Here is a 13,724-nt window from a genome sequence, read left to right as displayed (position 1 = left end):
GGTTTAGTGGGGTTATTGGTGGTAGGTGGATGGTTGGACTAGGTGATCTTGTAGGTCTTTTCCAACCTAGCTAATTCTATGATTCTATGATTCATTTCCCAAGTCTATCCAACACTGCATAGTAAGGTTGTACCTACTAAATGTTTGTGACTACAGCTGGTTTCGCACTCACACAATACTCTTCACAGCCACAGTTTTCAGTACCACCCTGTCTTACCTCTTGAACAGATGGCATAGGACTCTTGATCAACGGACCAGCAATAGTTGGAGTGGAGACCAGGGATTGGGGAAGGTAAAGAGGAAAGCCCACGAGGTCAACAAGGGGCTCAATGTCCTCAGCTAGATATTGGTGCAACTGTTCTTCAAACCTGGAAAGAAAGGTCAAGAGTACCAGTCAGACTGCAGCCTGGCTTTGCTCTTGTAACAAGTGGGAAAGACATGAGTTGGGGACTCAGAGGTGTCTGAAAGACAGAAGGAAAGACAGCAGTCATTTCCAATACAGATGGCACCCACTGCTATTACAAAAATACATTGCTGAATGATGTGGCCCAGAAACGACCTAAGCAAACTGAAGGCTTCCAGCTGATGGAGAAAGGATAAAATACACGAAACCCTCAAGCCAACCTCAAGAACTTTAGTTCTCTGGCTTTGAGACCTGCATTGCTACTAGCATCAAACCAATATTCCCATGGTGAACTTAACAGACACAAGAGACATAAACTACTGAACAGTGCATATAACTACACTGCTTTAGCATTAGTGGTTTGACCAATTTCCAATCATTCCTCAAAGCTCCACTTATTTCTATCATGCTGGACTGTTCCTGCAACGAAAGTAAGAACTAGCAGGGAACTGCACTGAACTGAGGTGTTTGATGAAGATGAAAGCAGAGACAGACCAGGAAATAAGCCTAGATTCCTAGTTACTGCTGGACATCAGCTTCCCAAAGCATACAGGTTCAAGACTGCTAAAAATCCTGGACTGGAGCAGCAAGGATAGGACAGTGCTCTTGTAACTCACCTCCTGCTTTCCATTTTTTCCAGTTGCAACTGAGTTAACAGGTGCTCTGGGAGGTCCTGGGCTGAGGCTGTGAGTCCATCTGCACTGGAAACGTTCCTTCCTTGCCCTGACAGTATGCTCACACCAGCACCATATTGATCTGACATGGACACTCTACAGGGTTTCTTAAAAGAGACAGGAGATTTTACCCTTGACCTGGAATGGGGAGAAAGAAAACAGAAAAAGCAGTATGAGTTTCTTGATTTTTCCTTACTAGCATGGAAATTCCAGGAAGAAAGAAGTGACTGTTAGGAGACATGATCTCCTTGTATCCCTGTCTAACAAACCACCATTGGGAAGTAGGATTTGAGAGAAGCTGATAGAGGGTTGGGATTCAGTCCAATGAAATACAGCCACTCACTCTGAATGGCACTAGGGAAGTGAGCTAGGCTCCTGAGAGACCTCAAATCTGTTAATACTACACAGACCTACAAATCTAAGACAACCACCACCCTCAAACTTTTGCATTTTCTCTTACTTTCCTGAAGTCATCCCAAAAGTTGAGCAAAAAGTCTCTCTTTGAACTCAAAACGCTGCAAAGTTAATATGCAATTGCCAAAAAGTAAATCTGCAAACCATCTAACAGGCCCTGGACACAATCAAATGTAAAGAATATGGCACTACCAAATAAAGGGTATGCTAATTATTTTTGTCCCTATGGTCTTCCCCTACACCTCACACCATTTTTCTTCCATGCTTCATCATGGAAAGATCATGGACAAGTTTAGTTCCAAAGCCACAGCAGTGTTTTCTTTGGCAGAACTTCAGTTACAACACTTTGAGCAGCTGCTCCCAAGCAAACCCATTTCTTTGAGGGGAGTAACCCTAAAAATCACATCTACTTCGAATCTCATTTCCACACAAATGCCCTTGTACATCACTTTGGGAAGATGTACAAAAGAACATTCTGAGAAAATGTCACATGAGGGTTCTCGGCACCACAGCACTATGCAACTTTGACAGAGGCCCTAAGTAACCTCACTGGAGTTCATTAAGCAGCTCTGGTTATGTAAGGAACAACCAAATGCTTTTCAAATAGGCAGTGCCAGCAGGTTCCTCACCTCTTGTGGCCCTGACGGATCTCCTCCTGTGTACGTAACCTGGCTTGTTCCCATGAAAAAGGGAGAGTGAAGTTCTTTAAATGTTCCTTGAAGAAATACACACGAATCTGGCCATCTTCACTTACTGCTTCTGCGAACAAACCCCAAACTCGTGTTTATTATCAGTACAGACTTTTTCCCCTCAAGAGAAAAGTTCAGTATTAAAAAGATTATTTAAGGGAAAACAGCATGATGTCTTTCAAGTTACCTCTCACTGTACTCTGCATGTAGAAAGGGGTTGTTTTGAGTGATTTACTGTTCAACATACCACACTACTGGAAATGACTACAAAAATGCCCTTTTATCTTCATTTATAAAATTCTTGTGCATCTAAGCTCAACATTCAGCAAGTTGAAGAGACATTTCAATGCAGACTGCCTAGAATTAAGCCAAAGAGGGCACAGAAGTAACCCTGTGCACTTTACATTTTAAGTAAGCAGAATTTGAGATACTAACTTAATTAGTCCATCAAAATGCTCATTAAGAGTGGCAGCCTTCCATCTCAGATGACCTGAGCGGATGTAGCTTGTAAAGGCATTGATTCTTGGCCTGTGGTTAAATTTAAACACCCTCTCCCTCCAGGAGAACAGGACTTAAAGGACTTATTACATGTCTCCACGTGGAGACAAACGTTATAATCACAGGCTCAAGTGAAGTCAGTATCAACAATAAATACATACTCTAAACAGAAGAACAGTAGAGCAAGTACAGTGCCATTCTGCAATGTGAAGAAAGATCAAGACCAGAGACCCCTCCCTGCTACTCCCGGCATAAAGGCACCACTGTCAAGCTAATAAACACAGTTACGCAGGAAGTGTCATACTTGCTATAGGACATATGATACCTGGTGCAACAGGCAGTTTGGGTGGTTTCCAGTCTCTCAGCTTATGATCAATGCATGTTGCCAGGATACCATCCCAAGGGATCTCATCAACAGAAGGTCCATCACCAGAGTTCCCCAATGGCCCATTTTTCCACTTCTGGTACGTTTTGCTCAGCAGATTCTCCACTTGAGACTGGATCAGAGGTTGAGTATGGGAAGAACTAGCAATCTGAGATACATACTGAAAAATCATGCGGCAAACAGGACGCCAAGGAGCTAGAGGAGGAAAAAAGAACCAGTAACAACAACAACAAAAACCCACCACAGTAGATTGCAAGAATCTGTGACAGAATTACACCTGCAAGTTGATAGCTCAACACAGAGCAGGTACATCAGAGGTGAACTAAGTGCTGCAAAGAGGATGCTGCAATATGAAGTACGTACCACCTAATGGAGGCAGATCTAGGTAGGGGATTTGGAAGGACAGCACAGCCTTTTTCAGCCAAGCAAGGTGATCAGGCACGTTCCAGTGCAGGTGGGGCAACAGCTTGTTACCCCCAGGCTCTGAAAATTCAGTAACAGGCCAAGACAAGTCACAAAGATGCTCTGAGGATGCCACCTCTGAAAGAAACTGAAGCACACTGTTGTACAGCTCTATGATGACCCCAGGCTCCTGAGATGGCAGGCCAGCTAAACGTCTCTCCCTCCAGTCATGGTAGAAGCGCTTGCCAAATTCACCATCGATGCCATCCTCAATGTAATCCTGAAGGGTCTGACTGCAGAGCTCAAGGGAGTTTGGGCACCGGGATACCAACCAGCTCACAGCTGCAGAGATCTATGACACACAAAGCACAAGTGGTTGGAAACTCCACAGGGACACTGAGGATTCAATCCTGCAATCTTAACGTTTGATAGAACATTATCTAAGATACTAAGTAGCAAAATTCAAATAGATTGTTTTTAAATCAGTCTCCAGGCCACTATTTGCAAGTACACATCAAACAGAAGGACAAGGTGAGGCCGCCACAGAGAGGCATGAAGCATCCTTCAGTCCCATCCACTGAAAATGGGACAACAGTGGGTGACCTCTTATCAGCCAAGAGTGCTACAAAGTGACCTTTGCATTTTAGGACTGGGAGCATAGGGTAGAGAGGCCTACCCACCACTAGTGCTTTTCTGTTATGCTGCAACTGTAGCCCTGCTAGTCAGTGTAGGCAGGGCACACAAGAATTGGTTTACACACACCACATACTCTAGTTTAATTTTCATTATTGGACAGAACGAACATCATCTGTGAAGCAAACGCCAATCCTGGTCAGTTAAAGGAATGCAGTCACCAATAATGGGAAAAGTTTTAGGCTAGTTCTGACTCTAATTGGAACAGCTGTTAACAAGCATCTGATTCCAGCAAATTCAGGTACATGAAAAAGCTGGTATAAAATTCTTGATCAAAAACTACAATAAAGGAAACTTAACAGAAAAAAACATATTCCATTACATAAGGCTGCTGCAATTCAAACTACAGAAAATGTAATGATCACTCCTTACACAGCATTAGTAATTAAGAATGGTTAATGATTAGCCAAGCTGGCTTTCTTACCCTTCTGGTGCCTTCTAAGTCATTGATAGAACCTGGTAGCTCAACAATGATGTAGTCTGAAATAAGCTGGGCTGAAATCAAGTCCTGCAGCATTAAACCTAAATAAGTAAATAAAAATTTAAAAAAATAAAAATAAAAAGCAACTCATATATACTGAGAGACAGATGGTTATCCCCTGCTCCGACCCAATCTCACAATCTGCATGCATTCACTGTATGGCTCCCCTCTCCATCCTTCCCCTAGAGTTTCAGGATCAAATACTGTGTGCAAAGGAAAACTGAAAACTAAAGAAGAGTTCATCAGTTTCCATACTGATCAAGTGTTAAGGTCTCTGGATTTCCACCAAAGCATTGAAATGTCCTCTACTTCATAGTCTCATCTTTCACTAGGCTGTGTGTCTGAGGCTGCACTAGCCACAACAGCTCTGGTTGCGGCATTCTCTGTGCGGCATTCACATTATTTACACACCTTTCAAAAACAATTGCATACCTTCTTCAACTTCTTTCTCTGTGGCCTCCTCTTCCTGACTGGGGACTAGAACCAGAAGTGGAACTACTGGGTGGAAAGGTTTAACCTGAAGTAACTGTTTCAACTGCAGCAAAGCTGAAAGCCAATAAACATCTTCTTCTGCAACATCTTCACTTCTAACTCGAGGGGGCAGGAGAAGAATGAGACCACTGGTTCCAAGTAAGGCTTTTTGCGTATTGGATGCATCAAGCTCAGAGACAGAGAGTACACCATGTACCACCTACACAAGTAACAAAGATGACAACAGCAAAGCAGATAACGAGCAATTTTCATACTGAAAACTGCAGCTTGTTATCGTTAGCATTCAGCTTTGACATTCATTACCAGGAGCTCAACAAAACCACAGACAATGAATTGTAAGAAAGAAACGTCTCCAATAAATGCAAGTGAACACAGAAGTGTATTTCAGCACCTGATCCAGCAGCAGAAATTTATAGGATTGAGGTTCAATTGCTAAACTATATATAGGTAGGCATTTACTCAATAGCCTGGAAACAAAAAAAATCCACGCTTTTTTCTCTACACCTTTTCAACAAACCAATCCCTCCCAGTGCTATCTCTCTCCATCAGACAGCACATAATGTGAAAATCTTCCACATGACATTCACTGGAAAAGATCATGCACATTATGGTCTGTCAGGTATCACAAGACTGCTCTCACTTACCTTAATGCACACGCTGACTTTGATGTTTCTGCTCCCTTGTACACCAGAAGAATTAAACAATGTCAGTGTTTGAATTCTAACTTCTGCACATGAAGCATTCTTCTTCCAGCTTTTGTGTTTCATGAATTTGGCCTTCAACCAATCTATCAATACCCTAGCAGACAAGAAGTGCTTTGATTTTATTTAAGTGGCATTGTAAGTTTCTTTAAGCACCAACTTAAGATAGAGTTTGTCTATCACATGTCCTGAAATTCTCCATACCATTACCTAGCTGAAGGTTTTCTGTTTTCATAGTGAGGAAAAGCAATTCAGCGAACAATAGCAGGAGAAGATACAGACCACTGAAATTAATTCTAGCTTTATTTTTATTTTACTTGGAAGGAAAAAAAAAAAAAGGAAGTTTGACATGGTAGGAGAAAAGTATACATCAAGGACTGTATACTGCTACCCTTCTTCCATTCCATCACCATGCTTGAAAAAGAGACCCTGGAATCAACACTTCTGCTTACCTACTGGGGTCATCCTCTGCATACTCATCATCATTTGGCAAAACCAATAGCACCTTCCAAAAAACCTGTTCTTGTTGAATTGGAATATGTTCAGCAATTAGTGAAGCAAGATCCAGGGGAGTCCATGCTAAATCACTTAAAGAGAGACAGAAACTGGTAAAAAGAACCCCCCAGAGCTGTTTTTCTTGCCTAGAACAAGTTACACTACTGCAGCTGGTTATTGTCTAATTCAAGAAGGTCTGAAACTAGATCTTACCCTTTAGCAAAGACCAGATGCTTTCAGGAACTGCAGTTACCAAGTCTGTTATCTCACCCTTACTTTGGGGACTGTGGTACCATACATATATTACTTCACTTCGACGCTAGTTTAATATCCTGCTCCAATAAACTCACAGGGCACTAGAGTGCATGAAAAGTTACAAGAAAGCAAGTGTCTTGCTGCACATTAAAAACCTACATCAATTCCTTTGTGCCATGAGCCAAGTTGGTAATGGCTTGTACCCCTCTTCATGGCTCATATTCCTCTAACACACAACAGATTCTTCAGGTTACACTTGTGGCAATGGGATCAGAGGGCCCAACACTTTCAAGAATTTACTATCCAGTTCCCTTTTCTGAAAAATATTTACAGAATCATAGAATCATAGAATTAGCTAGGTTGGAAAAGACCTACAAGATCACCTAGTCCAACCATCCACCTACCACCAATAACCCCACTAAACCATGTCTCTCAAACGCTATATCTACATGTTTCTTGAACGCCTCCAGGGATGGTGACTCCACCACCTCCCTGGGCAGCCCATTCCAGCGTCTGACCACTCTTTCAGAAAAGTAGTATTTCTGAATGTCCAGCCCGAATCTCCCCTGGCGCAACTTGAGGCCATTCCCCCTCGTCCTGTCACTAATTACAAGAGAGAAGAGGCTGACCCCCAGCTCACTACAACCTCCCTTCAGATACTTGTAGATAGCGATAAGGTCTCCCCTGAGCTTCCTCTTCTCCAGGCTGAACAATCCCAGCTCCCTCAGCTGCTCCTCATAAGGCCTGTGCTCCAGACCCCTCACCAGCTTTGTCGCCCTCCTCTGAACACGCTCCAGGGCCTCAATGTCTTTTTTGCAGTGGGGGGCCCAAAACTGGACACAGTACTCAAGGTGCGGCCACACCAGTGCTGAGTACAGAGAGACAATGACTTCCCTACTCCTACTGGCAACACTATTTCTGATACAAGCCAGAATCAAGGCTGCAAGTGGACACTGAAGTATGGTTTACCATTCTGCAATGACACCTTCAAGTTCTACAGCACTTGCTGCAGTTTTTGTAGAAAGAAAACAAGGACCATATGCCAACATACCTTAACAACTGCTGATAGAAGTGCTGAACTTTGATTTCATGCACTGTCTTGTTTCTCAGCCAATTCAATCTGAAAACAAAAGATCCTTCGTTGTGATTTTTTTGGTATAAAACAGGAATTTAGGTATAGTTAAGAAATATTAAGAGCTGAGAAATACTATGGATGCTTTAGAAAGCTGCAGTTAATGGAAGAATGATTTCATTAGGTTTGAGTTTTTATTGCAAAACAATTAACTTTCAGAATGGAAGAAGAGAACTTGCTTTCCAAAACTCAGATTGCCATCTGCTGTTACAAAAATCCTTACCTCGTGCAAGAGACTCCCAACTTTCCTCCATTCCCCATGTCTACAATCCTCTTGCATAAGTTCTCCATGGTTATAGGCCACTCAGCACTGGGGGACAGGGCTTTCAGTTTATTTTTTGGATCCATGCAGCATGGAGCAGCTGGAAACGCCCCCATTTGACGTTTCAGCTTTGCTCGAGCTGCAGCTGCCTCCCTCCACCTGCAGAAGAGAATAAATACAGTCCTGTTAATTAATCTTCTGCAGTCCAACAGGGTTCTTCTCTTTGCTCTTCAGACTGGATCAGGCTATCAGTCTGAGTCTGCCCAGGGGAGATGGTGAGGTGGTACAACTGTGCAGAGCTGTAAACTCACAGCTCAGGCACTGGATGAGACCTGCCCACCATACATGTTCAGCATCATAAAGAGTCAGATTTGTGCTTCACTTAAAAAAAAAAAAAGAAAAAACAAAACAACACCGAAGGGAGACAGGAGTCTTCTGCTCAGCAAGCCACACTTTTTTTCAGTGGTCAGACAGATCACAGAACAGAAGCAGGATTGCTCCTCTACCATCTCACCCCTTGCTCAGCTATCCAAACTGTAACCCAAACACTCTCCATGCAAAAGTTCAACTACAGCTTTCCTCTTCCCTCTTCTACACGTTTATTCCCAGCACATTACGGTGTTTGTTGTTTTTTGGGTTGTTTTTTTTTTCCTCCAAATATACAACCAGTTAAAGTTTTGCTAACACTCAAGTGCTTGCTGGAAACACCTACAACTACTAAAATTTTAAAAAAAGTTGCCTCTTTCTTGCTCTGTTTTTAAAGAGCTGTTTTCACAGGTATTTTTGGGACATATAAAAATATTCTCACATCATCCAGTTGTCTTGATTGCTACATGTATTTTCCCCACTCTTCAGATACCTTTAAGCTCTTCCTTCCTCTTCCCTATGCCACTAATGGTGATTTATGTATGTCCTGAAGAGTGACACTGAACTTAATTTCAGGACAGAAAGAACTTTGCAAGGGAAGGTGTTTCTCAGAAAATAAAACAGCCTCCTGCTTCCTCCTCAGTGGTAAAAAACACCACCTGAAATGCACCTCCACCTGGCAGCACTGGGGCAACACAGCACAGGAGGAAATGAATCTCTGCCTTAGAGCACCACAGGCACTGCTGGGCATTTAGCATACATCCAGAAACAAGCACCCAACACAGAAAATCAAAGGAGAAATCAGGACGCATTTCTAGAAATAATTAAGCTGAAATTTCATACCAAGATCATTACTTGACCCTAATGAGATGTGTTCCCCTCCCTACATATAACTGAGCAACATTAGAGGCTGGTAATAAGAACATAAGCCTACCCTTACAGCGAAGCCAACTAGACAGCAAAAGCTGTCTCAAAAAACCCATAGTCCAACAGTTGCTGTTTAAACCCTATTAGCTAATCCCTGTCCATGCTCCTAAGAGAAGTAGTTCTATCACAGGATGGCAACTCACCTTTGCAAATACTTGCAGAAACACTGGAGCTCCTGAATGGTTTCCTTTGCAATCTGGAAAATCTCATCCTCCAGGAAGAGATCCATGACATGACCACAGACTTCTTCTGAACACCGGGCAATGCGGGCTTGCTGGTCTCTTTCTAAGGCACATCTAACTCAAAACAAAACTTTTAGAGAGGCAAAGGCCAGAGAAGGTACTAAAACAACTAGCTGAGACATAGAAAGGCAAGATCACCAACACAGCTAGCAAAGAGGAGGGATTTTCCACCTTTGTATCCTGCGACAATTTTAAATAAGGCCTGCAATCAAAAATCTGAAGTCATTCAAACTTTACACTAATCACAGACTTCCAAAGAAACTCTACAAGAGGGAAGTCCACAGCTGAGCTGTAACGGAGTCCAAATCAAAGTAAGCACACAGGACAGCCTTGTCCACAAGAAAGACTAAAACCTCCACCCTGGAGGACTGCTACTGCAAAGGCAAACTGATATCATTCTGCATGGCCAAGTACACTTGCCCTCTCTTTAAATTAATTTAATGGAAGAGGAGCTTGGAAGAAGCCAAGCAAGGAGCCCAGCATTCCCTGATAAACTATTACCCTTTATAAAGCACCTACAGCAAAGTATAGTACAGAGAATGTTATACTTACTTTAATTCATTGGCTGAAGCCTCTTGAACAGTCTCATTTATTACTTCTTCCATTAGCTCCATACTCATCAACTGACTCAACTGCTTGATTAACTGTTCTCTTTCCTGCCTTTGCCTGGAAGGGCAGAGTAGAGATTTACATATGCAGCAACCAGCAAACCTGCTACTTACTTACATGCAGCCTAAGTCCCACAGTTAACTCACTAGTTTTTCTCTTAAAAAAAGACAATTAGCTTGCACAGAACCAAGTCTCGTTAATACAAGTAACATTTGGGCTATTTCTTACTCTGTAAGCTTCGGACAAGTAGTTCTCTCAAAAGAAAAAGCTCATGTGTACAGGAGGACCAGGAAGCACCTCCCACTCTGGAAGCTCCAGCTGATTAAAAGTTCCCAAACAATCCCATCTATGATTTTCACAGTGGCTCTATGAGGTTAACAAAATACTAACTAGCAGATTATCTGAGAATAGGGAATAGACAGCCTGAGTGATCCCAGGGCAGCTCCAAATAACACAAACTGAGCAGCATTGATAGGTGACAGAGACACAGGACCTGGGCATATGCATGAACATTCAGGTTGGCACCTGCTGTCCTTACAGTACCTAGGGGCGGATGCAGCCCACCCTGCCAGATGGCAAAAGCAACAGCTCACCTCTCTTCCTCCACTTTGCGCCTTTCCTCCTTCACACGCTCCCTTTCTGCACTGAACATGGTTACAGCCACTTGTCGGAGGACTTCCTCCATCACTTCAGCCACCAGTTCCTTCATGATGGTCTCTGAGGTGCTGTGTGGAAACAGAATTCTCTTTTTAAAGCAAGTTTTCAGCCAAAGCCTCAAAGAGGAGGCACCATACCCCATGCCTTCAGCCAGTAGCCACTGGTGAGTACCACTTGTTCACTCCCCTCCCTGCAGCAGGGTGTAGGGGAAGACAGAACAAAACCAAGAACACTGGTGGAATGGAGATGAAGACAGTTTCACTTACGAAGTGAAGGAAAACAAAAACACACCCAAGACCACTCGCCACATCCCACAGGCAGACCAGTGCTCAGCCACTCTCCTCACAGGCACCTGGGAAGCCAAAAATATCCCATCTTCTTTCTCAACCCCAGTTTTATGGCTGAACATGACATTAGGCAGTGCTGACTATCTCATTGGTCTGCTGGGGTCAGCTGTTCTGATTTTGCATCCCCCGCCTCCAGCCCCCTCGCTGACAGGACAGTACAAGAAGCTGAGAAACGGAAATGTCCTTGGTTCTGTGCAGCACTGCTCAGCAATAACCAAAACATCGCTGTGTTATCAACATAGTTTTTCTCCTAAGGCCAGAATACAGTATCATATCAGACACTCTGAAGGAAAAATCAACTCCAACTCAGCTAAAACTAAGACTCAGAATTTCTGTAACCTTGGTATCTACACACTGCCAAGGAAAAAAAAAAAACTTGTCAAATGCAGACTTCACTTTGCACTGAGATCAAGATTTCTCAGCACAGAAGATCTAAAATCCCCACATGGACTCAGATTTTAACTTACTTTTAACTTAACTCGGAATAAACAATAGGAAACAATCAGAATAAATCTCAATTTTCATAATTTCTTTCTCCAAAGAAAATTATGAAATGCAAATACAATAAGCCACCCCACTACAGTATAGCAGTCAATTTATTCCTTGCTCAGCCTCTACCATGTTCATTTCAGCTAATCATTTCAGATAAGCTTTTAATTATTGGTAGTATTTTATTTCTAGTTAGGAACAGAAGTTTTCTCAGATTGATAAAAGCAGTGAATTTTCTAGCCTTTGCCAAGAAATAGCTGCAACAAACTATTTTTAAGCCCAATTCCACTTCGACAACTCAGTTCTGGATTAACAAAGCAAACTCTGGTGAATCAAGGACTAGGGGGAGCTAACCACACCTGCCAGGACTGAGCAGCACAGACAAAATGGTGAGTGTAAAAAACATGTGTAAGTGATCAGCCATCTTCCCTTCCTACGTCTTTATTTAGAGGGAGACAGACACCTCAAATGCCTTCTAGTCAGACGGCAGCTGTACACTCCACTCCACTGAAGGGCAGGTACATGGGTGCAGCTTTCTGGGGACAGTGATGGCCAGCACAGGAGCAGCAGCTCCTCCTGTGATACAGCTCAAGGCACTGTAACACATCCCTCTCAGGCTGCCTTTCTTGGACATAACAAAAGACTGGAGTCACTTTTCTGCAGGATTTGTCACTGTACATCAGACCATCTGGGTTCCTGCAGAGTAGGCAAGTAGGTAGGAAGTTCCAGTTGCTTGGATTTAGACCTACTCTCTAAGGACTGAAATGGTTCTTCTATTTATTATCAGGAAACACCACTTACATCTCATGATCTAATGTTGGTACTTAATGTCAAGGTTGTGGGCGACTTTGCTAAAGTCTGGGCTGATCTGATCTAGTGTGGGCAAACAATTCACTGAGAACAGGAGACTGAACCACAGTCATCTAGATGCTCCTTCCTTCCCACCAGGGCATCCAGGAGCCTATCAAATGCATTGGGAGGGAAGCATTACTTGAATTAGAGCAGCAGCCAAATCTGGACTTAACTCCTCCTGTTTTCCTTCCACAACACATTTGCTGCAGCAGCAATGTTAGTCATGCAAAGGAAGGTTTGCAGAGATGTTTACAGTTAGCCTTTCATTACGCTAAGCCAAGAGGTATATGAAGAAACGTCTGCTTTTCCCTCAACTGTATCAATGAGACTTTCTCCACTACAGACCTTGCCTTACTTAATTTTATAATCTTCACAGATATTGCTGCTAAGGGAAACTGGAACTTTGATGATAAACTTCAGGAATACCAGCAATAAACACTCTTTACCAGATTGCTGCAGTCACATAATCCACTCCTGCTCTGCCGACTTCTCTGCACTCTCCTTTGACAACATCATGTACGAGCCCATCCACAACCTCAGCAATATCCTACAACACAGCAGAGGAAGAAGTTCAAGCAAGCTGGAACCCTGCTCAAGACAGCCTGAGCACACACATGAACTAGGAGTGAAGTGTGCCAGCCTTGTTTACGTGACTGTAATTGGCAACCACATCACCTTATTTCTACTTACAGACCAAATTAAGGTCATGAAGTACAACAGCCTGGAAATTCTACATTTGTTTTAAGAGCCATGCAGTAACAGCCCAGAAACAAAAGCAACCAAGCAATGTCCCCTCTAAATTACGTGAAGATTCTTGACAACAACCTGTAAGATCTCAGCTGCTTTTTATTATATTTCACACTATTTTCCCAAATACTCCATCATAATTTTGGATTTCCTTACTGTGTCTGTGTATACAGGCTGAGGCTTTGAAGGAAGAGGATCAGGCTGTGCAGCAGATTGAGAAACTGTCTGTGCAGGTGGCAGCGCTGCCATAAGAGGACGAGGTAACAGTGAGGGCAGAAGATGAGCTGGTGGCTGGACTCTTACTGCTGGGACATCTAAATCCACACTTTTGCCTTCCACTCTTGCTTCTTTGGCAGGTGAGTCAGCAGAAAAAGAAGAAACACAGGAAATCCATTCAGTCACAAATAGAAGCTGAACTGTTCTTGTTACTTGTTATCTTGCAAAGCAAGCTCGTCTGATAAGTCCCATTATGTCATAAAAGAAACCCACAGTGGAGACTTGCTACCTTGAAT

At 42.9% G+C, this 13,724-nt stretch overlaps 1 protein-coding gene across 1 annotated transcript in view; it reads right to left on the bottom strand.

The window, feature by feature from the left end:
• The window catches only part of MCM3AP (minichromosome maintenance complex component 3 associated protein), an 18,825-nt gene extending 5,324 nt beyond the window's left edge, over positions 1–13,501 (bottom strand). The window contains exons 1-15 of the mRNA XM_021397798.1: positions 13,369–13,501; positions 10,714–10,845; positions 10,064–10,177; positions 9,413–9,565; positions 7,938–8,135; positions 7,634–7,702; positions 6,285–6,419; positions 5,776–5,929; positions 5,072–5,330; positions 4,583–4,680; positions 3,427–3,817; positions 3,004–3,258; positions 2,121–2,250; positions 1,021–1,215; positions 218–368 (exon numbers count right to left, since the gene is read on the bottom strand). Of these exons, the coding sequence (XP_021253473.1) occupies positions 218–368; positions 1,021–1,215; positions 2,121–2,250; positions 3,004–3,258; positions 3,427–3,817; positions 4,583–4,680; positions 5,072–5,330; positions 5,776–5,929; positions 6,285–6,419; positions 7,634–7,702; positions 7,938–8,135; positions 9,413–9,565; positions 10,064–10,177; positions 10,714–10,829 (2,418 nt within the window). The 5' untranslated portion in view covers positions 10,830–10,845; positions 13,369–13,501. The remainder of the gene's footprint in view (positions 1–217; positions 369–1,020; positions 1,216–2,120; positions 2,251–3,003; positions 3,259–3,426; positions 3,818–4,582; positions 4,681–5,071; positions 5,331–5,775; positions 5,930–6,284; positions 6,420–7,633; positions 7,703–7,937; positions 8,136–9,412; positions 9,566–10,063; positions 10,178–10,713; positions 10,846–13,368) is intronic.

The sequence above is a fragment of the Numida meleagris genome, chromosome 5 (assembly GCF_002078875.1).
Source record: "Numida meleagris isolate 19003 breed g44 Domestic line chromosome 5, NumMel1.0, whole genome shotgun sequence".
Lineage (NCBI taxonomy): Eukaryota > Metazoa > Chordata > Aves > Galliformes > Numididae > Numida > Numida meleagris.
The sequence above is the reverse complement of the archived record's forward strand: the minus strand, read 5'-3'. Positions and strand labels throughout refer to the sequence as shown.